Here is a 23,773-nt window from a genome sequence, read left to right on the forward strand (position 1 = left end):
AGCAGCCTACCGGTTTTGTCGATCCGTCTCGGCCTGATGATGTTTGCATGCGATCACGGTCTCTCTACGGTCTGAAGCAGGCACCCCGTGCGTGGTATCAACGCATTGCAGCATTCCTCACTGGTCTCGGTTTTTGCAGCACCACCTCCGACACATCGCTGTTTGTGCTTCATCGAGCTGATCATGTCGACATGCTTCTTCTATATGTTGACGATATTGTCATCACCGCCTCTCGGGCGGACTTACTTCGCGACATCATCGGTCGTCTTGGTTCTGAGTTTCGGCTTAAGGACTTGGGCGCTCTGCACTTCTTCCTCTGCATCAATGTGCGACGTGACACTTCCGGGTTTTTTCTTCATCAAGGACAGTATGCTCTTGATCTCTTGGATCTTGCTGGTATGACCGATTGCAAACCTGTTGCCACTCCTGCCGAGGCCAAGCCGAAGCTCTCTGCCACTGCTGGACAACCTGCCACGGATGCCGCTCTCTACCGCAGTATTGTTGGTGCTCTTCAGTACCTCACGCTCACCCGACCAGACATTCAGTTTGCCGTGCAGCAGGTTTTCCTGCACATGCACTCGCCTCATGATGTTCACTGGTCTTTGGTCAAGCGCATTCTCCGGTACATTCGTGGCACACCGACATTCGGTCTTCGTCTTCGCGCCTCTGCCTCCACTGAGCTCTTTGCTTACACTTATGCGGATTAGGTCAGATGCCCCGACACTCGACGATCTACATCGGGATACTGTGTCTTCTTCGGTGACTCTCTCATCTCATGGTCCTCTAAGCGGCAGCCCACCGTCTCCCGCTCGAGTGCTGAGGCTGAGTACCGTGCTGTTGCCAACGTTGTTGCCGAGACATGTTGGTTACGGCAACTACTTGGCAAACTTCGGGTCTCCATCCCGAAAGCTACGGTGATTTTCTGTGATAATGTTTCGGCCACCTATCTCGCGGCGGATCCGGTGCAGCATAAGCGCACCAAGCACATTGAGCTTGATGTTCACTTCATTCGCGAGAAGGTTCAGTTAGGTCAGCTTCGTGTTCTTCATGTACCGACAACCCAACAGTTTGCCGACATTATGACCAAGGGGCTTCCAACCGCTGCATTCCAGGAGTTCTGTTCCAGTCTTTGCATCGCCGACACCGACGCTTCGACTGCGGGGGGTGTTGAGCGTGACATATTTGTATTACTTATCCTATCTTCTATAGTTGACTCCTAGAAATATGGTAAGTCCATGCCAGAGGCGCTCACTGGAGCCTCAACGTCAATGCATTTAGGAAAGTGAGAGGACAACTCGGGCATGCCAGGTACCGGGAAAGTGCTTGACAATGGCGCTGGACTTAGAAGTTCCGATGTGTTGCACGACTGTACTGTCCATGGTGACTCACGCGCTGCTAGGTCATTTTCCTTTTTTCAGAGAAACAAGGCGAGATCGTGATGGTTACTTAGCTCGAATCCTTCAGAATACCTTGGTCATAAAAGTCAAAGTAATAAATGACGGTTAAGGGTAATGACTTCAAACGTGGCCAGCTTCTATAATGTGGCGGGCGATGTTTACAAGTCTCGAAAACGGATTCACCGGCTTATTTACTCTTTATACTCTATTTTTTAATTTAAAGTTGACCAATTTACATAATGTATCTATAAATAAAGTAATAAATATACTTAAAACAAAGTAGAAATTGGCAAAATGGATAAATTCATTGCAATATCCAAGATCGGCTGCATCCTCTAGTGTTGAATCGGGTATAGAACCCAGGATGCTTGGTTACAATTCCAAATCTACTAAACCATTGTTCGAGGAAAAGTATTATACAAAGCTTGTGGGATTGACGTGACAGGTATAATTTGAAGCGTCCGTTGTGGGACCATGACTTGCGAAGAAGGTAATCAACGCAAAGAACTTCTTCACTTTTGGCCCCAGGAAAATATGTCGCTTCCCAATCTTTCTACTCGAGGCATGGTCATGGTTTTCATTCTTTGTTCTGTTGTGGACCCGCATTGAAGTGGGACATTGCTTCTTAGAGCATCTCCAATAGACGCGCTAAAAAATTACAGCGCCGAAATAGCATTTTAGCGTGCGCAGGAGGATGGTTGCTTTTCTAGGCGCTGCAAAATTTAGCGCGCCGCTATAGCGCTTCACCCGGCGCGGCAAAATCTAGCACCCCCGGCAAGCGCTTGGAAAAAATATGAAACAACATATACGAAAACATTCATAGTTCAAATTCATAGCATAGTTCAAGCCCCAAACCACAAGCAAGTTCATATGATGCTAAATAAAAATAGATAAAATGATGCTAAACTACTCCTCGTCCTCCTTGGTGGTGTAGTCCGACGACCTAAACACATCGAGCCACCGAGGATCTTCATCGTCCCAGGTCGACGCACGTCCCAGGTCGATCTGGGCTTCCGCCAGTTCCTTCCGTGCTCGCTTGTCCGCCCGACGCACGGCTCGCTCCACCTTCCTCTGGGCCCAGAACTTGTTCTTGGTGGCAACATCCTGCGGGAAGCACTCACGCCACACCGCCATGGCGTGCTCGTCCACCTCGATGAGGAGGAGGCGGCACTCCCGCCTCTGCTGGAGGTGGCGATGCTCCTGGCGCGTGCGCACGTCGGAGAAATTCATCTGCGACCGAGGCCGCCCGAGGCGCCACGGCGTCGTGCTGTACGCGCGGGCGGCCTTGTAAGCGGTGTCGATTGTTCTGAGCCCGAGGCGTGTATCACCGGAGCAGATCTCCGTGTAATACATGCGGAGGGGCGGAGGCGGACGCCGCGGTAGCCCGAACTGCTCCGAGGGCGCGGCAGCATGGCGGTGCGCGGTGGCGGGGGTGTTGGAACCGACGGGGAAAAAGGCGCGGCGGCGGCGGGGAGCTGGAAGAGGCGAAGGAAGAAGGCGCGGCGGTGGCAGAGCACTGAAAGAGGCGGGAAGAGAAGGCACGGCAGTGGCGGAGCACTGAAAGAGGCGGGAAGAGAAGGCGTGGCGACGACGGGAGTGAAGTTTCTGGCGGTTGGCGGGTGCAGGCGCGTGGCTTTTAACCCAGCGCGCTAAGCATCGCGCGGCAAAACTACCGCGCGCTGCCGCTTTTCCCTGCGCGAGGGGCCAAATTTATTTCGCGCGCCTGCTGAAGCGTGTCGCGCGGCCTCTCGCGCGTCAAACTGGCGGTTTTCCAGCACGCCGCAAATTTTGCAGCCCGTTGGAGATGCTCTTATGACACTTCCAGCGATGCGCCGCAAATTTCGCAGCCTGTTGGAGATGCTCTTATGACACTTCCAGCGGTGCAACCGGTGAAGAAGTTTGGGCAGATTTAGGGAAGAGCACAAACTGATGAGAACTGTAAAGATTCTTAAATACGGATTGGACATGACTACTTTCATGGGGATTAAAACTACTTTCACATTTGTTCTACGCTAGCAAAGGATCAATCAAGGCGGCGAAATTTGTGAAGACTTCCAGACCAAAAATAATACCAACAGAAATTGATAATTACAACAGACAATTTACAACAGACAATAGACATGCCCAAACTTTTCATAGACAGTGAAGCAAGACATTAACTCTCATGATCTAATCTTCACTACTTACGTGTGACCGTATAAGCACCACGGCGGCACGACACAACTGCACTCTGATATACCAACCATCACTTTGAAGTCTTGTGCTTCTGTCGTCTTGGTCTAAGCAGTCGAACATAAAAGTAGCAGACATGAGAGCGTATACCGAACAATCATTTGATCTGAAACCGGCACATCAAGAAGACACTATCTGCAAGCTGAAGTTCGACAACTTCTTGGCCAATTCTGCATCTACAGCTTGCGAGCTTGTGTTGGCTATATTACAATTGCCGAAGTATTTACCAGTTATCCCCTGGACTTGAGGGTGCATCGCCACATAACATGTCGTTGCAGCACCCTGAATTAACATAGCATGATGTTTTCTTCAGCCATTGAAAATGCGTAATATGTTCTACCAAGAAGGCAAAAACAACAACCAAATATGAAACCGTGAGGGCTTAATCACCTGTTGGACGCTTCTGCTTATGATTCTTCCAACGGTGTTCATGAGAGCTGCAACACAAAAACAGTTAAAATTGTTACAACCAGAACTACCAGCACAATCTACGATTCAGAGCTACTTGCACTTTTGTTCCATATTGTGCTGGTAGCTCATAAGACCAATTTCTAGTGATTCGAGAGTTACCGCTCACAATGGTCCTGTTTCTGAAAAGGCTTGTCACGATGACGCCCGGATGGACCGTGTTAGCTGAAATGTTGACCCCTTCATCCTGTTGACAAAATTGTTTTTGAATTGTTCTTCATCCATTCATTCAGGCGGCAAAGAATCGACGTACCTTGAGAATCCGGGACAGCTCATTCATGTGGAGAATGTTTGCAAGCTTGGACTGGCCATAAGCAATGAAGCTGTTGAACCTGTGAAGTTCAGAACATGGCGAGCAATGTTACTTCCCCAATTTTGTGAGGCCTTGAGATGGTTGGTTTCATTCATTCAGCTTGGTCTAACTGACAACAGATTGATTACCCTGAAGGATCATGCACTTTGTCGAAGCATATCCCTTCGGGGTAGGTCATGATATGCCCGGAAGATGACACGTTAACGATCCTTCCTTCCACGCCGCTGTCCCGGCACGCGCTCTTCATGTTCTCCAGCAGCAGGTTTGTCAGAAGGAAATGCCCTGCCATGCCATTGGAGTCGACAAGGTGAGCATCAACCTCATAACTCACGGACCACATGAGCACCCGGCGGACAACTTTGGTGTACCGATGTGGTTCGTGGCGAAGTGCAGCTCTAGGCCGTCGGGGGAACGGGTGCAGTCCCTCGCCATGACTCCGGCGTTGTTGCTGCCGAGAAAAAATGCGAGAAATTAAGCTCCCAGTGTGTGCAACCACGGGCAAGATGTCTGCTCATTTCATGACGGAAATAGAGAGGTCGATTGGATGCTGTTGTGGATGTTCTTAGTTGTTCTTACATGAGGATGTTGAGGGGCAGGTTGAGGGAGGCGAACTCCGCGGCGAATCTCCTCACGGAAGCCATGGAGCTAAGGTCCAGCTCCAGCACGTCCACCTCCGCGCCGCCGCGGATCTCGGCCTGGATGGCATCCTTGGCCCTCACCCCCGCGGAGACGTCGCGGACGGCCATCACGACGCGCACGCCCCGCAGCGCCAGGACGCGCGCCGTCTCCCGACCGATTCCTCTCGACGCACCTGCAGGGGCGCGAGCTCGTCGGTGTCAGCTCACGGCTGAAACCAGAAAGTAGAAGTAGGTACCTGTGATGACGGCGACTAAGCCGCGGCCGTCGATGCCGGCGGTGACCTCCTCGGCCGTGGAGGCGCCGGCGAAGCCCGAGGGCCCCTTGCGGTAGAACCACCACATCAGTCAGTCGGCCGGCAGGCAGCAGCAGCAGCAGCGCCGCAACAAGTTCGGCACGGGCCAATGATTGGATTCCGACTCCGACGTTGTAATATCGACATCAAGACGAAATGCATGTCAGCTCAGCACTGCCGAGCTCTATTTTTTAGGGAGTACCTAAAACTCATCTAAATGAGACGTAATTTGATCTCATTCATTTGGAAAACAAAAATGGATACAACCCCACGTCAGCACACACGCATCTTATAGCACCACATTCAATGGCTATAAAAAGTGAATGAGACCAAATTAAATCTCATCTAAATGAGTTCTAGCAAAACTATTTTTTACGACTATTGACAAGAGATTCCCACAACCCAACGGTGGATTCGGAACTGAACCCTACTCGAATTTTTTTGAAGGTCAACTCCACTCGAATTTGGAAACTTTCAGCTCAACATTCAAACTCAGAGTCCCATCACAAACGTACGTACGCACGCAAGTAAATGTGCATACAGTTTACCAGTTGCATTCGCTGACATCTACTACTGAGAAATTTTACATGGCCAAAATATTCGGGCAAGGGAGAAAAGCAACAAACTACTGGAGTAAAACATGCACCGCGGCGTACGCAGCCATCACACGCGACGGCATGGGATTATCTAGGAATCCTTCTTATCTTCGTCTTCGTCGGCGTCGCCGTGGGCGCGCGCCGTGCGGTCGACGCCGTCGTCGCAGTAGTACCTCTGGAGCGCCCTGGGCAGGTAGAAGGGCAGGAGGAAGGCGAAGAGGTTGGCGCCCCAGAAGGCCATGTTGGCCAGGGCGAGCACCCTCCCGGCCACCACGCGCCGCTGCGCCACGCCGGGGCCGCCGCGCTTCTCCTCCATCTCCTGCCGGAGCCACTCCCCGGCCGCGAACATCCTGCGGACGCTGTACATCACGGGGACGGCGGCCCGGACGGGGAGCGAGAACCGCCACGGGAAGGCGGCGGTTAGCCCCTCGGTGAACACCTGCGCGGAGAGCAGGAAGGCGTGCGGGGCCGCGGCGGCGATGCCCGTGGTGTCCCCGGAGCGGAGGCCGTCGAGGATGTAGAGCGCCGGGAGCGCGGCGCCGACGAGGAAGCCGCCGACGGTGTGCGCGGCGAGGAGGAGGCGCGCGGGGCCGAGGAAGACGGGCGCGGACGGGTCGGGCTTCCCGGGGCGCTGCGGGAAGGCGAGCGACGCCAGGAGGAGGAGGTAGGGGAGGAGCAGCACGGCGAAGGCGATCTCCGAGAGCGGCACGGTGGTGGAGAAGGCGAGCACGGCGGCGGCGCCCAGCGTGTTGAGCTGCTTGATGGAGAAGAGGTAGTAGTGGTGGTGCGGGCGCGCCGTGGGCGAGGTGGGCGTAGGGTGCAGCGGCGGCGGCGGCTGCCCCATCGACGGCAGCGCGATGCCGCCCCCCGCCGTCGGGCCCACGCCGCCGGACATCGGCGTTGGTCGGTCGGTTGAGAGCTTGCGATGCGAGGTGGCAGCGGCAGAGTGGGGGTGAGAGAGTGAGGTGTCTCCGGTGCAGGGGGCGGGGGGAGCTTAAAGCGACGGGTGGATGGCATGCGTGGCGCGTTCTGGTGCTCGGGTCGCCATGGCGCGCCGCGTGTGGAGGCTCTCTGGATTATCTTACTGGCCTCGGAGCCTGTGAGGAACAGCGCAGCTCGATCGGGTCAAGCTACGTGTTCCCGGCGTGTCGTTCACGGACTTGCTTGGAGGGCGAAAAGCGGGTGGTCGCGCAAGTCGCGCAAGGAACTTTCTTGAAACAAGGTGATTCGAGGTTTACAACCAAGTAGGCACTCCACTTGTGCTGGAGCAGATGATATGATTACGAAAGGAAAAGAAGAGTACGTAGGGGCGTGTTTGGTTTCCGTCGGCTACAGTGCCTGCGTTGCATATTCTTCTCCGCTTAACCTGGCTCTGGAAAAACAGTCTCATATCTGACATCTGTAAATTGTTTGGTTGTCTGCATATGGACTTTCTACATTAGGGGATTAACTTTGGCACATTATTTGGTTGTCTGCATTGTCTGGACGCATACAACTACATGTTGTTTGGTTGCCCCCATAGGGTATGATTAAGAGCTAGCACTTGCACTTAGCACACACGGTTAAGAGCTAGCAAAGGAAGGGGAAGAAGAAATGCAGTGTTCGCCGAACCATGGCGACTGTGGTGGATAGTGTCCGTGGCGCCGGACCATGGCGACTGCGGTGGATAGTGGCACGGCGAGCGACACCGTTGACGAACTAGTTGCGGTGCTCGCGCAAAGACGGTGGACAGAGGAGGAGAAAACAGTGCTCGCGCCATGTTATCGTCCGTGCAGTAGGACGAGAGAGGAGGCCAAGATGATCGACGCCAGAAACGATTCCAGTGTAGTGGGACGAGAGAGAGGAGGCCGAGCGGAGGCCAAGATGATCGAGCCCGTCGGCGGCGCGGCGAACTGTAGTGTGCACGGAGGCAGAGGACACGAGAAATCAGTGCGCGCGCCATTGCAACGTCAGTGCAGTAGGAGGACGACAGAAAGTAGGCCGAAATGAGCGACGCCGGAAACGACTCTAGTGTAGTAGAACGCGGGCAAGGAGATCAAGGGGAAGGGCATCGGTGTCAAGAGGGGCGAATAGGAGGGCTCTGAGCAAAAGACAGAGGAGCTCGACATAGCGGCATGAGTGCACTAAACTATTGTTCAAGGAGAGATGAAGCTACAATCGTCGAAACCAAAATCTTACAACACGGATGTTGTGCGGAGCTACGAGATTAGGTTGTTGGTTAAAGGAAATTTCAAACGATCGATCGTGCGCGACAAATCTGACAAAATTCGTCCAGAATAGCTCCAAACGGGAACACGAAATAAAAAACTTTCGGCCGACGAACTACGAACCGATCGCCTGAATAGACCCGTAGCATCGAGGTGCATCTTTTTCGTGTAGAGTTTACCTCGAATCAAAGTATCGTTGTGTAGATCAGAGGGACAAGGAAGAAAAGAGATCAGAGAGAAGCTTAATGGAGGTTGAAAAAGACCTCACCTAATCACCTGGCATCCCTCAGGTCTCCACTGTGTAAGGGCCCGCTCACTTGGGCTCGCCTCGGCCTGACTCACAAGAAATTGTCGATCTGAGTGTTTCCAGTGAGCCAGGCCCAGAGATGCTTTAAGTTTCATGCTATGCAGGCCCAACAGTATATACAGCCAACCAAACAGCCTATTTCCTTTCCGCGTGGCTCTGGTTGGGCCTCATGCAGGCAACCAAACATGCCCTAGATGAATCCCAAAAGGAAAAGATGATTATTGAACTTATAAAGGATGAAAGGGGTGCTAGACGCAACCAATGCCTCCACGTCGGCTATGAATAGTGCACAGCGAGCGCGAGCCGGCAGCAGCGAAGCGCGAGTGCGAGCGGGCAGCAGGGAAGCGAAAGAAAAATGAGAAGTGAGCGGGCAGCCACAGAAGAAAGAGAAAGAAAAATGAGAAGTGAGCGGGCAGCCAGAGAAAAAGAGAAGCGACCGGGCGTCTCCCCTGTGACCCTCGTCCCCTCTTGCCGTCGCCGGCTCCTCTCCTCTCCCCGCGCCTCGTCCGCCTCCTCTCCTCCCTCTTCCTCGTCTCCTCACCCGCACCGCCAGCTCCTTCTCTCTCCTTGCCCCAGCCGTCTCTCTCCTCCCGCGCGCCGTCAGCTCCGAATCTGGAGGAAGAGGAGAGATGCTGGATTTGGAGGAAGAGGAGAGATGCGGGATCTGGAGGAGGAAGAGGAGATCCGGGCGTCCCGGCGGTGGCTCGACCAAAGCTGACCTCCTCATCTCCAACGCGGCCTCTAACCACAATGCGCTCTCCCCCCATCCTCCCCTGCAGGCTCTATTCCTTTGCCAGGCTGCCCCGCTCTTTTGATTTGACCCATTTTCTGCTGCCCCCTCAGTTCTCGACGACGACGCGTTGCTCATCCCCGCCGGCTTCGATCTCGTTATCACGCGTGCCCATCAAGTTCGTGGACGGCCGCGGGGACGCATCGGCTCCTTGTGAGGACAAGTGGGTAGCTAGAAACTGTTGTTGCTGTGTTCTGATTGGGTGGGTTTCAGTGTTTAATAGTAGTACCATGTTTCTTTGCGTGGTAGAGCTGAGGACTAGCATGGTTGTGGGCGCAGTGACCGAGGCGATGGCATTGCGTCATTTTTGCCTCCATTTCATTATTTTTATGATCCAGATAAGGCTGTTTGTCCTGGTTTGGAGGTAGATGGTGCCAAGGTAGCACAAAGTTCCGAGAAAAGGTAAAATTCAGACCTGTTTTTTGAGCAGTTTTAACATGGTCCCTCTTACCCCCTCTTTTCACATGAGAGGTAAGAGTATAAAATAGATCTTAGCCGTTGATCTCATCAATGAATGGCTTGATTGACTCTTACCTTCTTACCTCACATGTAAAAAAAGGAGGTAAGAGGTAAGAGGGACCATGTTAAAATTTGCCCTGTTTTTATCACTGGTAAACTTTTGTGATCTTCTCTATTTATTTAGATTCAATTACCATAGCTGTGGTAATTTCATTTTTGTTCCTTGGACAAATCCTGCAAATTTTTAATAGGAAGCATGTTTCTTGCGTAATTTTCTCTCGAGACACAAACAGGTGTCACTATAGGAAAAATATCGTAACCATCATTCTCCCTAGTCATAGTTCGGGAAAAAAAACTTATCAAACATATAATTCCAGCTATGTTACCCGCATAGCAAGTGCCATCACGGTTTGAAAGTCATCCGGTCTGCACGTTGTATATCGCCGTCGATTGTCAGTGTACCTTCCATAGCTGTGGTAATTTCATTTTTGTTTCGCATGTGGGTTTGGGTGGCCAAGAGATTTTGCACCACGAACTGTAGCAACAGCCTGACGGTGTATCTCCCTTGAGCAACAATCTCCCATCGTTTTTGTTGATGATTTTTTTGCCAGTTTTTGCCAGTTAAGTACTTTCCTGAAGGAGCTCCCAGTTAGGCTTTGATGTCTGCTTTAGTCTGATATTTCCATTTGATCTTCCAAAAGGAGCAACCATCACAGTACCGAAATTATGTTCCACTTGATGGTTCTTAATTGTATTTCTCAGTTTGTGTTTGGACTTCCACTGTAGGTGGTTGCGAATCTCAGGCTTTGCATGTCCGTCTATGACATCCTTGCCGTCGAAGGCAGATTCATCTTTCTAGGATAGGGCTGCTCGACGTATAAAGTAATTTGTGCCATCATCTCTGCCATCCATTTATCTTTGCTAAGGAATGTGAGATGTTACTACTTACTAATTTTGTATGTTGTTTAGTATTCCACTGGTTGCATGGTGGATGTTTTTTGCTGTTAGTTTCTTTATATGCTAGCGAAGCTCGAGTTCAATAGTTCTTGTCATTACGTATTTGTTATTCGCCCCCGTACTGAATTTCTTTAAAATACATCGGTTCCAGTCTTGACTATGGGCTGTTTTGCCATGCTTACATCAGAGCTCAAAAGTAGATGTCATCAACAAGTAGGTGATACCTGTCTGTCCGATTTAGCATTTTCGAATTGCTCACAACATTTCTTTCGGCATGTCAATGAAAATGGCACCTTCCCGTTCTGATGTTCATTATGTTTCTTGAAGCCCTCACCATCTTTATATTCATTACATATTCTCAATAGCTTATTTCTTAATAACACCTAAAGTGAATACCAGGAGCTCATCCTTACCTCTCCGGTCTATTCTTATTTGAGTATTAAGAGCACCTACATTACTTTGGTTCTGTATGACTGATCAAATTTACACACACCTCAATCATAGTAAAGTCTGGAAGGAGACGTAAAAGAATCAAAGAAAAGTAGAGATGCACAATAATCTTACTTTTCAGGGATTGTTCTTGGGTTCAGCTTTCGCTGGCATGTTGTTACTACAGAGTTACGCTATCTCTTTGAATCGTCGTATATACTCCAAACTCTTATAGATTATGCAACTAGCTAATGGTTGGAACTTTAATACTCCGCTTTATGTTAGTTGCTTGTTCTGACTGTATGTGATGATTATATCCATGTGTATGTATGTGGTCTTCAAAGTTGTTGAAAGATTTAAAGCATAAGCAAGCTCGTCAAATTCCTTCGGTACGTTATATATTCTTCTGTCTCCTTCCTATGCTTTAGAGGTTTATAGTAAGAAGATATGAGATTCAGTCTTTCCTTTTCAGTATATCTGGAAGTATATGGGAGAGATTACTAGGTCACACATATAGTTCAGTTATTAAGTTTCTAAATAAGTTCAGCCCCAGAGCACATATTTTGCATCCATTGCTTATTTAATCCATTGAGATCTATTCTCTCTGGTTCATACCGTATGTTTACATTTGACTTGGAATCAGCTGTACTTTTGTTCTGCTTTTGTTACAAGGTATATCATCAATTTCCTGTCTGGACGTACTTTTATTAGTTTGCTTCTAACTGCATCTTAATATGTACTCGGTGGGCTCTACAAGATTCGATGATGGATGTGTGAATGTGAGCAATCAGGATATAAATTTCTTCCAACAAGACATGCATTCAGGAAATATGTTGCGTCGCAACTTTGCAGCTTCACATTGTAGGATTAATATTTGGCACCTGACATGAGATTGAGAAATACCATGCTTTAATTAATTATTAGTACATACCTTGTGCAGGGCACATAAAATATATCTGATATCGTTTTTTTATGAATATTTTTTTCTTTTCTACCCTAATTCAGTAGCACCACTTCTTGATGTTATTTCTCTATACGATTGTTGCTTCCACTATAGTTTTTCTCATCTGAAATGAATTTGAATTAGGTCACTTTAGTACCAAGGTAAAAATTTATTTGTTCTTGAGAAGAGCCAAAATCCTAGGTGATCGTTAGATATTATTGATAATTATCAATTAATAATTATGTGCTTGACTGTTTGTTGATGACCAGTAAATTTGTCACAGTGTGCTTTTGGAATTTCCATGTGTTGAATAAAATTGGCAATGGGATCGGGAGTTGGTGGCAAAGAATTATGTGGTTTGATGACACTAGGGGCAGGAGTGGTGATTTGACTAAGAAGGTGCCTAAATAAGCTGTGAGGCTGCCTAAACAAAAATGTATTTCTGTTAACCGATCTAAGTCATTCTACTATCTGTAAACCAATTTAAGTCACTCTACTATTTGTAATACAATCCACATTGCATTATCTTTCTATCTACATTTCCTACTTACTCACTACTAACATTGCTTCTAACTGGCTTGTTGCGCCATTGGCGCAACCAGGTCATCTAGTAGCTCTAAAAGATGACTATAGCTCTACAGATGGCGCTTGTTTCGAACGAAATTGTGGTGTATGCTGCTTGAGCTGGGATAAGCAGACTGACGCTTCCTTTTTCCTTTCTCAAATGTTGCACCGACGCTCGTTCTCCCTACCATTTTCTTCTCTATCCAAAAGGACCATCATCATGTTTCAAATGTTACAGGTTACGGTTTGCAAGGTTTGCGAGAGTAGGGCCTCCTTGATAAAGTTCACGGCAACAAATACACTTCGCCAGAGCACCCCACGGGTTCATCCCAAATAGGTGTGCTCGACAAACAAAAATACGCTACAGGTGATTCCGGTACGCCCGTATCAGCTACAAGACCGGTGACTGACTTCCGGCCGGGTCAAGGACGCTACACGCACACAAGCTGCAGCAAAGCCGTCCAGTACCGGGAGCACGACGGGTTCTGGTGTATCGCCCTGAGAAGCCACGCCCCAGGACTCTGCATCGTCTCCACCAGCTGCTGCTGCTTCTTCTGCTGAGGACCTGCCGCCGCCGCCGCAGTCGACTGGCTCGCCAGCAGATGCATTTGGAAGTAGAGCTCAGCAGGCCGCAGTTCTGCGCGAATCAAAACCAGGAAACGGTCAGATAAAATGAAATGAACGTTCTTATCTGAGTAGTGTTCAAGCTTTGAGCTTCAGTTTCAGACCTGGGGGCCATGAGAACCACTCGAGGCGAAGGTTCTTCTCCCACTTGGCTTTGGAGCCGAGGCTGCCTTCTGCTTGGGCCAGTAGGAGCGATATGATGGGCACCATAGCTTGGGACTTCTGCTGTGCCTTTCTGAGGCTCGAAGCTGCGCGGGTTATATACTGAGGAGCCGCATACCTCCGCGCAATCTCCATATGCATAGCTCCTGCCAGGGTGATTTTCATTCAGCATACGGTGAGAACATAGAAAGAAGCAAACTCATCTACTCCTAATGTTAGTCCCGCTCGCTATCGCCCCTTAAGATTATAAAAATAACACAAAATTTGCAGGCAGTGGACAGAGTTTGTAAAAACTTAAGGGTTGAATAGGCTGTGTGAATTCTACCTCCCGGACTAACTTGCAAAGAAATGTGATGTCTAAGCATCTACTTGGTCACTGTAGTAGTACTCCCTCCGTTCCGAATTACTTGTCTTGGATTTGTATAGATACGGAGGTATCTAGCACTAAAATGAGTCTAGATACATCCGTATCTAGACAAATCCAAGACAAGTAATTCGGAACGGAGGGAGTAGATGTGAAGCAGAACCCATCAGCTGGTGTTATGTTATGGACAATGTTAAGCTAAGGCGGCAATGCTACTGTGAATGCTCATGATCAGTAAACCAGGTGATAAACAAGTCACCCGCAATGCTACTGTGAATGCTCACTATCAGTAAACCAGGTTATAAACAAGTCACTCATTTTCGAAAGAAAAAAAAGTCACTCACACAAAGAAGATTCTTCTTTCTAAGTTTCTTAAGCAGATTGCGGGATACTGTCTATTGGAGATAACAGAACAATCGAGTACAAAATTCAACTCCACATAAGAAATAACCAAAAAAAGTTTCAGGGAAAACTGACAATTGAAATATGCTAACCAAGAAACAGAAAAACAACATACTGGCTTACCATTGAGGAATAAGATGCAGCTATCAGCATCCTTTTCCGCACATGCCTGTGCAAGAGCTTTTTCAGCACTTGCAAAGTCCTCATCCCGCATAAAACACTGAGCACATGCTAGATTAAAAAGAGATGCCCATTTTGATGGGTTCCTACCATTCCTTTCAATGCATCCTTTCAGATTTATCTCTATTTCATCAGAGCCACGGTTCACTGAACATAAAGATTCAAGTTGCTTGAGCATTACCCAGCCAACCTCAGTATTCGTGCGGTTCTGCAAGCATTTCATGTATTCCTTCCTGGAGTTCGAAAGATCGCCTTGCACCACATAAGCCCGACATAGTTGCAAGTGTGCAAAGAAAGTATCCACACTCGGGGGAGCAACTCTTAGAGCATCTGTAACTTGAGCAATGCCGTTTTCATAGTCATCAGATTGCAAATTAACCTCTGAAGACAAAAGAAGTAGCAAGTACTTTTCATAAAGGATGAGTTTATGCTCTTGTGAATTGCTACTGCTGGACATAATTTGTAAAACCAGCCTCTTCAAAGTGGCACAAATATGTTTGGGGTACTTCTCTTCACGTGCTTTTTGGAAAATAGCAAGCACAAGCAAGTAGCGTGCATCTTGGTTCCATGGTTCTTGATGGACCAACCTTCAAATGAAGTTACATCTTAGTTTGCCAACCGAAGCCAAATAAGTATAATGTTGTCAATGTCGTAAGTTGGAAAAAAACATACCTTTGCAGGTTGCATATTCCATTGTATTGACTTAGGTACTGGTCTTCACATGTTGGGAACGAGAACTTTGGATAAGAGGTGCAGGTAGCATAGCAAGACATTGTTGCACAAGCTTGAATTTGATGCGGAGACCTTAGGCCCCTATTGGATGTGTGCCCATGGGACAACGAAGTAACCCTTACTGCTTTGTGAGAAGCAGTCCAATCTCCGCTCGACAGCAGCAGAGATCCAAGATGGTTTCTGCAGCATGCAACGAATGGCAACATTATGATCAATATAGTCATAGTCATGGTTTATTGTTCCAGGGAAGATGTTACCTTACTAAACTGCAGTCAGGATACATGTGTAGAACCTTTTTCAGGTAAGACAAACCACCCCCGACCCCTAAACAGTTGTTTAATTCCCCACCAATCTACAAGTGAAATTTAATCTATATTATTACAACTAGCATACAACCAAAAAAGGAAGAAAAAAAATCTACCAAGTACCCAAAAAAAAATTAGGGTACTTACTGCCTTCCCCAGAGCAATATTTGAGTGGACTTCACTCATCACGTCATAGGATGTAAGTCTAGGAGGCGTACTCAAGTGAGGTAACTGAAAACGCTTGCTTGGCTGCAAAGCATCTAATGCAGAGATGATGAATTTCAACTCTCTGTTATAACTGGGTTGACCAGGGAGTGTATGAATGACCGAAGCTGCAGAATCCTTCCCAGCTATGTTGTATGCTAAGGTGCATATGAATCCCAATGCCCCAGTTGCACTCTCCTGCTTCATATTAGATAAGTTTTCAGCCAAGTTTCGTGATATGGAAAGAGCTTCATCATGCCGTCCAAGTTTCCACAATGCAAGAGCATATACTTGCAATCCATCAACGTTCAGCAGTCCTAGAAATTTGAGATGACTTGTTAGTGTGTATGTTGTATATAGCATGTGCAAAATAAATTGATATAATAATAATATAATATGCTTGTCATGCATGTTTGTTCAATTCATAAGAAAAATAGGAAATATAAGCCTTCAGTTGCTTGAAATGGAAACTAAACAGACCTTGTGTTTTCAACTCTTCGCACTCGCGCACTGCATCAGTTGCAAGACCAGCCTGCGGTCAATGTGATGATTTTAATTAAAGAAGTGGAAGTGCTTATGGGGAATTAAAAGGATAACCACCTAACTATAAGATTCATAAGTACCACACTAGGAACAGCAAGCTTATTACAGATACACAAGTCACAGTACACAACATTCTTTTAGATTTACAGTAAACAGCATGATTTAAGCTTCTTGCTCTGAAATAAATAATTCTATCAAACCATATGATAGTATTCTTACCTTACATAGTGACCGAGCAAGATTCACTGAAACATCAACAAAAGGATATCTATTGTCCAACTTGGATCTGCGCATCATGCCTAAAGCAAATTTCGCATGTTGGTAAGACGTGATTGCAGATTGAAAATCTGATCGCACTTCAGAGACCAAGCCATTTATATTGTGTGATTCTGGGTAATGAGGCGCTCGCTGAACAGCCTGTCTTACAGCCATCAATACCTACACAACATAAAGCACCACATACACAGAGACTGGCATGTCAAAGAAGGAAAAGAAGCATGTAATAAGTGTAAACAACATAAGCATTGCTCAAGAAAGATTACATATACATAACCTGGTGCTCTAAATACCCAAACCCAAGCACTAACTTATGTAGGCATAGGTATAAACATGTGCCTAGTGAAACCATCTGTAGCACTAACTTAGTGACAATGCCAACAATCCAACAACACTATGATGTAAAGATGAGAACATATAATAACTGCCACCAGGTTAAACGGGTTGCTTTAGAAAAACATCACTTCATTTTGAGCATGAAGTGGCCAATATTTACTTCAAAATTAACTTTCAACGACACGAGAAAAATGAAATTGAACATACCTGAGGTGACAGAAGTTCACCAGAACGAGCTGCAATTGTTCCAAGGCCAATCTGGAACTCTGGCAGCTATGCAAATATGACATGAGAATGAGATAAAACTAAAGTAAGGAAATAACTAAGCAAATTACTAAATTACATTAATAACAACAGACAACTCAGTAAATTGTACTTACAGGTAGTATCTGCACAGCTCTCAAGCAGCTTTCATAAGACTCATTTACTGCACCAGCCCTTTAAGATCATACCAAAGATTAAATCAGCGTAAGCAAAAATTGAGTGCAGCAGTATAGGGGCCTTTCGGGCTTTCAGCAAAAGATGTAGGGGGTGGTTACCTAGATTGGTGATCGTTTTCTGCCGACATTCCAGCCCATGGCAAGGCCAATGATGGATCAATGCTTCGAGCTCGATCAAATGCTTGTCTTGCCAATTGCTTGTGACCTGATTGTCTGTAAATCTGAAGGTCCAACTATTAGTTACCTTCCTGCTAGTAAAAAGAGCCAACCAGGCAACCAACTACTGCATAAATAGCAGTACCTTTCCAAGGTATGCCCAAGCTTCAGAGAGAGACGTATCCAACTGCAGTGCCCTGATAAGAGAATGCTGCTTTAAAGCCTGATTACTTGAGACTGAACCCAATGTAACCCAGAAATCCTTATTAACTGGTTCCAGCATCAAACCACCCAATGACATTTTTTCTGGAAGCTCCCTGTTGTACAGAAAACATAGAGTATCATCAGAAATCTCCCAAACGAAACTAGCATCTGATGAACAAAGAAGTTTACCAAGCAATGGGGTCTACAGAGTTATTCTCCTCCATGGTACAAATGAGATCAAGACAAATAGCAGTATCAATGTGAATATTAGCTTCCCAGGGAGTGAGGTGCAAAGCTCGTTGATATGAGAGTTTTGCACTATTTGCAGCTGACAAGCATGTATTTCTCCACTGAAGGATAGAAGCTTTGAAATTTTGTTCATCCATGCCCCTCTTGATATGCCTATCCTCCCACGGAAAACACCTTGCAAGTGCGAGCTGACATAAAGTGTGAGACATATGATTGAATAGAATGCTTCAAGTTACAAGGTGCCAAGTAAATTTAAGTGATCAATTAATGGTTATAGAGGTACCTGAGTATCTGCATGCAATTTCCAAACACAGGAAAGGTTTCCAGCCAAGGAAGTGCAAACTTTAGCAGTTTCAGATGCTTCCTACATGAAACAACACTCAGGTGATATATGGACATGAAATGCTATTGATACAGAACAAAGTATCATATACCAAAATACCTTCAATAGATTAGCTGCCCAGGTAAAGGCCCCAGTAGTTACGCAATGCTTTGACCACGCAAGCAATGCCGAAGCAAGTCCAAAGTATGCAGAATGATTATGAGGAGCCATCTCCACGGCAGAACGAAACTGTTCGACTCCCTATATTGTGTAAAGTACAATATCACAGAAGTTATTACTGGTAGCAGCAGTAGAGTTCGCATAGATACTTAAATTGTTCTTTGCTAATAAAAGCAGTAGGTATCCAACACAACTGAAGGTTCATTAGCTGAAAAAGCTTCCTACCTTTCTGAAATAACCAAGCATTAGCTGGATGTTTCCACTTTCAATCAAAGCAAAGACCCTGGAACTATCAAGTTCAATAGCTCGCCCATATGACTGCCAACAAAAACTGAAGTAAGCATATTCAGAAGACTCACAGCAACACTAAATTGTTTATGATGCTCGAAAGTGAAAACAGCATACCTTTACTGCTGCAGTAAACATGCCCAAACGGTGGTAAGCCAGACCAAGTGCCTAATACCAAATATGGAATGTTAAACCAAATACATTGTAAAGACAGAATGAACGTATGACTTGAGTTTCATCAACTTTGACAAACAAATATAAGGAAATAAAACACACACCTCCCATAAATCCGCACATGTTGGGTAACCTCGTATTGAGTGTTGAAGGCTCTGTATAGCATCTGACCACTTCTTTTGATGAACCTAAATTTTCCACATCATGTCAATACTTACTATGGATATGTTCCGTTACGCAATTTATAGAAAAGATAATCACAAGAAAACTATTAACAAATTATACACACAAGCTTAGTCTTATCAGTCTAAAGTATAAACAAAGAACACTAGTAGCTCCTTGATTCAAGAAAACAAAACAATGCGATTGTTAAAGCATAGAAAGGGCTCTAAGCCTAGTCATTGAAGGATAGACAGGCATAAAAAGATCTGAAACAGCTCTAGGATCGGAACAAAAAAGGAGCTGAGCACCAGGAAGGAACAGTCACCCAAAGGGCCAGACTGCCAAATGACCTGGGGGGAACCCTCTGAACTGGTCAATTAAACCCAGCAGGTGACGCATGTGAAGCAGGCTCCCAAAAGGCATCAGAACATTTGATATTTTTATGATAAGCGCATTTCAGACGACTGTGTTTTACTGCCGCTTAGGAACTTGTTTTGTTTTATACTTCTATTCAGGCAGCAGCGCAAAAAATACTTTGAAAAGGGTAAAAAGGACAAGCCAGTACCCCATTGTTTTACTCTATGTACCTTGGTAAGCCAGTATGGAAGTATGCACTGCCCACATGTCTTTGCACTGGTGTGATGATGTCCACTAGAGGCACAATTGACTCTTCAACTCCTCTCTAACAGTATTGCCCAGTTGGTACCAACTCTGAGCTCTGCCCTTTCCTAGAATCCAGGCCCGTCCATGGAGGAGGCCGAGGTGGGCGACCACACAGGGCCCCAAATAACTAGGTATTAGTAGTATAATGACACTTTGCCATATAAACCGGCCATTTAATCTAGCGGCTAACTAAAGGTACCCAGCACAGCAAAGCCTAAGCAACATACCCAGCAACAAAGCAAGCCCACGGGGCCTGCTTATTCACGAATCTATCAACTGTCCCATCGATCGCTAAACCCCAACACGCCGGTTCGTCTGCTTCCGCCAAGCGCCCCAGGACACCACTGCTGCCTCCCGCGATTCCGCCAATCGCCCGGGACGCCGTCTGCTGCCTTCTGCCATCGGCGATCTGCTACCTTCCGTGGTTCTGCCAATTGCCCACGACGCCGTCCGCTGCCTTCCGTCATTGGCGATCGGCCACGACCTTCTATTAGGTATACTTAGTTTTATCTCTGCTATTTATCACGAGTACTTGGTTAAGTGTGATCTCCCTGACCTAGATTAGGAGCAATCCCTGGTTAGGAGTAGCCAAGTAGAATGAGATTATGTGTCCCTGGGCTAGGTATTGGTAGCGAATTTATTTGTCCTGGTGCTAGGTTAGGAGTAGGACAAAATTAAGTTTGTTCTTGATCAGTTGTAATTGTTTTTTATATTTTTGTTCACACTAATTAGGAATTTTCATGTTTGAATAATGAATCATTAAATTTCTTTGGTTTATAAAAACAGGAGGCATTTATTTGTCAATCCTCATCAATCATCATGTCTTCCAAAAATAGAACGTATGATTCTGGTTATATAAACAGAAGCACAAGCTCAATCTCAAAAGAGTGCTCATTTCAAGGAATACTAGACAAATGTTGATTTTTGGTAAACATGAGGTTAGCTTATTGCTTTAGTATCCCTTCACTGTTTTTCAGCAATAGTATTTTGATATATGTCTAAATATTATACAAAATAAAACAGAATGAAATTATGTAATAAAGTGAGTGTATGCCGTAATTATATTAGTTCTTTTGTTATATGACTTTTTTTGAAATTTTGAGCCCTATTTTGATTTTTGGCCCGGGGCCCCAAATTTCTGGAGACGACCCTGCTAGAATCAGCCACCTCTACTTTACAGCTTATACTGTGCCTCCAATTCTTACTTACTTACTAAGCCTTTTGTCCCAAACAAGTTGGGGTAGGCTAGATATGAAACCCTTTCACGAGGACTTCCCAGGAGGTCACACATCCTAGTACTACTCTCGCCAAATGGGTTTCATACCCAAAGGACTGGCTAGTTTTTACGTTGGCTCGCCAAGCCTATCACAACCCTTAGATATGAAACCCTTTCACGAGGACTTCCCAGGAGGTCACCCATCCTAGTACTACTCTCACTCAAATGGGTTTCATACCCATGGGACTGGCTAGTTTTTACGTTGGCTCGCCAAGCCTATCACAACCCTCCTCCTTTACCCGGGCTTGGCCAATTCACTTCAGCAAAAACAACTGGTGCGCTAACTAGGCTCAATTGCCCCGTGGCAGTACTTAAGAGTTCAGACCAAACATAAAACGAGGAGTTATATTTACTCTTTAGTTCCACCATTTGTAATCTCCTGATGTATGGACCATCTATAATTTTATGATTCTGCCTATGATCGTTATTTTTTCTCTTAGATTAGTATCTATCTATATAGTGTACTGTGTACGAGTAACTATGGATATTGTGCGTTGACAATGGCATGATGCTACAACCAATGGCCAAGATCGGGAAAATCCTGATGTTTAGGGTGTGTTTGGATTGTGCCTGCACTCACCTTGCCAACTGAGGGCACGCCAAAATTTTAGCGGACGAAACGGCCGCCAGCGCCTCGCCAAATAATTGGCTATGGTATAAACGGGAAGGAACAATGGGTCAGGGGCGTGCCAAAAGATTGGATCTCAACCAAACGCAAGAAGCACTCTGGTCAACGACCAAATATTTGGTAGGGTGCGTCAGGGCTCTAATCCAAACAGGCCCTTAAAACCCTTGGAACAAACTCCTTAGTACACCAGATCATGTCACATTGTATTTCAGGATGGTAGTTACACAGAATATTCACCAGCAGCAAGCACTAATGGCACTGGAACCTTGCAGCGTGTGGTGATGCCGATGGCCCAATTTTGACGGATAAACTATTTGGATTATATCGGCGCATACTTGCATAGAGAATAGCGATTTCAGTATCACTGTGCACAGATGGGGCTAATTAAACATACTTGTATACATAAAACATACTGGTGCATATTTATTTTTACCATATTTCTATATCATAAAAACGCTACGTGAAGTCACGTGTATTTTGCCGTATGATATAATTAAGGAATACAACATACACAGCAACAAGTAAAAACAAACATTACTTGTAGAGTTGTACATCACCTATTCAGTAAGTACCAAACTTAATCCTGAATGACCTATTGCTGGTGGAATTTGCTTATCAGCAGTATGTACTCCATATTCGATTATCCCTCACTGTACTTGAGATGAAAATCTGCACCATCAAAGGACATAATAGGGTCTAGCTGCCTTTCAAATTTAAACCAGCAGTACTGAGGAGTGATCCCTGGTCGAACAGGTGACTCAATGAACCAAGACCTTGAGCAGTTTGATGACCAGGCTGATTATACCTTAACTAAACCTATACAGCATACCTAAGAAACTACTACAACAAGGTCATTGCGATGGTTCCTACTGATGTAGTTCCTGCTAAGGCCTCCTTTGGTTTGGAGGAATTTTGTAGGATTTTTATAGGATAGGATTTTTATAGGAAAAATTCCTTCAGAGCTCTTTGGTTTGTAGGAATGAAATCCTATTCCTATGGAGGAATTCTTCCTATCCTCCACATTTCATAGGAAAATAAACATTAGCCTAGACTCAATGGAAAAAATCCTATGGTGTGAATCAAAGGGCATCTCCTTTTCTATTCCTATGCATAGGATTTGAGATGCATGTCATCTCATATCCTATGACTTTTCTATTCCTATGATTTTTCAATCTTATGAACCAAAGGAGGCCTAAAGATCTTCTGTTATTATCAGATAATATCATTATGCTATCACACCTACAAACCTCATCGCTGGTTTATAGAAGTATCTTTTTTTTTTGCGAATAGGTTTATAGAAGTATTAACAGAGAAGAAGATGATTGAAAATTCCTGCTTCCCTATCTAATATCTACGAGACAAAGGCCTGAAGTACTCTCTAACTAATACATATAGGCTTCGTTTCCATAGGTTCAAAATTAGGAGGTTCCCATCAAATTCAAATGTATTCAGTCAATAGAAATGAATCCTTAAGATTTGCGCATGATGTTGCCATGATCACTTCAATCAAGCAATATAAAGTGTGTAAAAGCAGCTGCCACTCGAGTGCACCTGCAAGTAGCCGAGTCTCCGGAAGGCCCAAAATGCGCGCGGCGACTTGCCGGCAGCCTCCTTGCACACGGCGAGCTCCAGGCTCTCCTTCCCCTCCGCGTCAAGCAAATCGCAGAGCGCCTCCTGCACCCACCAGCCACCAGACAGAAACAGGCTGCATCAAAACACCACCGCGAGCAAACCAACCAACCAACAAACGACTTCAATGCAACACGCAGCGCATGTGTACGCGTCCGCATTCAACCGCACCCACCCCGGCCTCGGCGTCGTCGGGGTCGAGGGCCACGGCCCGCTGGTAGCACCTGGCGGCGCGCTGCGCGTCGCCGGCGCGGGCGTAGTGGTGGCCGAGGGAGCGGAAGGGCCCGCCGTCGTTGGGGTTCAGCTTGGCGGCCGCGAGGAGGCGCTCGGCCTCCTCCTCCGCGCCCTGCCTCGCCGCGGGGGCGGACATGGGGGCCGGCGGGCGGGCGGAGCTGGACCCTCGGAATCTCGTGCTGCGGTGCTACTGGTACTCCGCCGAGCAGCGGACGAATCAGCGGCAGACTGGGTGGGCTTGAAGGATGAATGAATCCGAGTTGGTATGGATCTCCGCGCTCCCACTCTACGCCAGTACAGTGGAGCGGAGGAGGAGGGAGGGATTTTCTTCGGGGCGGTGGTGCTCCGGTGGAAGGCGGAGAGGGTTAGATGGATGGCCCCGTCGAGGAGGGGACGAGGGAAAGTAAAAGCACTGTTGGAACTTGGGCCAGGAACTTTAGGCCCAGG

At 46.6% G+C, this 23,773-nt stretch overlaps 4 protein-coding genes and 1 long non-coding RNA gene across 7 annotated transcripts; 1 reads left to right on the top strand and 4 right to left on the bottom strand.

Moving 5' to 3' along the window:
* Positions 1-2,303: 2,303 nt before the first annotated feature.
* On the bottom strand, positions 2,304-2,750 carry LOC147991301 (uncharacterized). Its single transcript, XM_087538612.1, has one exon. The coding sequence runs from the start codon at positions 2,748-2,750 to the stop codon at positions 2,304-2,306; it is 447 nt and encodes a 148-aa protein (XP_087394738.1).
* Positions 2,751-3,449: 699 nt separating this feature from the next.
* Positions 3,450-5,503, bottom strand: LOC125512925 (short-chain dehydrogenase TIC 32, chloroplastic). Its single transcript, XM_048677990.2, has 8 exons — positions 5,285-5,503; positions 4,987-5,221; positions 4,779-4,858; positions 4,539-4,692; positions 4,351-4,429; positions 4,200-4,284; positions 4,020-4,066; positions 3,450-3,911 (listed from the first exon to the last, which is right to left on the bottom strand). The coding sequence occupies exons 1-8, from the start codon at positions 5,388-5,390 to the stop codon at positions 3,750-3,752; spliced, it is 948 nt and encodes a 315-aa protein (XP_048533947.1). The 5' UTR covers positions 5,391-5,503; the 3' UTR covers positions 3,450-3,749.
* A 341-nt stretch (positions 5,504-5,844) lies between these two features.
* On the bottom strand, positions 5,845-7,139 carry LOC125512933 (uncharacterized). Its single transcript, XM_048677998.2, has one exon. It carries the CDS (start codon positions 6,830-6,832, stop codon positions 6,029-6,031), a length of 804 nt encoding a protein of 267 aa, XP_048533955.2. The 5' UTR covers positions 6,833-7,139; the 3' UTR covers positions 5,845-6,028.
* A 1,010-nt stretch (positions 7,140-8,149) lies between these two features.
* Positions 8,150-12,568, top strand: LOC125512942 (uncharacterized). The gene is made up of 2 exons (XR_007285615.2): positions 8,150-9,404; positions 9,491-12,568. It is a non-coding gene; the product is annotated as an uncharacterized LOC125512942 (long non-coding RNA).
* Positions 12,569-12,838: 270 nt separating this feature from the next.
* LOC125512904 (Tetratricopeptide repeat (TPR)-like superfamily protein) lies at positions 12,839-23,752 on the bottom strand. Of its 3 annotated transcripts, XM_048677971.2 has the most exons (20): positions 23,268-23,752; positions 23,015-23,137; positions 18,839-18,922; positions 18,678-18,728; positions 18,498-18,590; positions 18,213-18,353; positions 18,054-18,134; positions 17,711-17,958; positions 17,463-17,634; positions 17,261-17,382; positions 17,102-17,159; positions 16,929-16,994; positions 16,329-16,547; positions 16,047-16,098; positions 15,510-15,883; positions 15,315-15,409; positions 14,998-15,237; positions 14,269-14,912; positions 13,322-13,525; positions 12,839-13,230 (listed from the first exon to the last, which is right to left on the bottom strand). In XM_048677971.2, the coding sequence occupies exons 1-20, from the start codon at positions 23,460-23,462 to the stop codon at positions 13,025-13,027; spliced, it is 3,468 nt and encodes a 1,155-aa protein (XP_048533928.2). In that variant the 5' UTR covers positions 23,463-23,752; the 3' UTR covers positions 12,839-13,024. The 3 variants fall into 3 exon arrangements, with proteins under 3 accessions (XP_048533928.2, XP_048533932.2, XP_048533935.2); XM_048677975.2 differs by lacking the exons at positions 23,015-23,137; positions 23,268-23,752 and adding an exon at positions 19,484-20,552; XM_048677978.2 differs by lacking the exons at positions 18,839-18,922; positions 23,015-23,137; positions 23,268-23,752 and having other exon boundaries at positions 18,498-18,603; positions 18,678-18,719.
* Between the last annotated feature and the right edge of the window lie 21 nt (positions 23,753-23,773).

Source organism: Triticum urartu, chromosome 1A (genome assembly GCF_056163025.1).
Source record: "Triticum urartu cultivar PI428250 chromosome 1A, HENAU_Tu73, whole genome shotgun sequence".
Classification (NCBI taxonomy): Eukaryota; Viridiplantae; Streptophyta; class Magnoliopsida; order Poales; family Poaceae; genus Triticum; species Triticum urartu.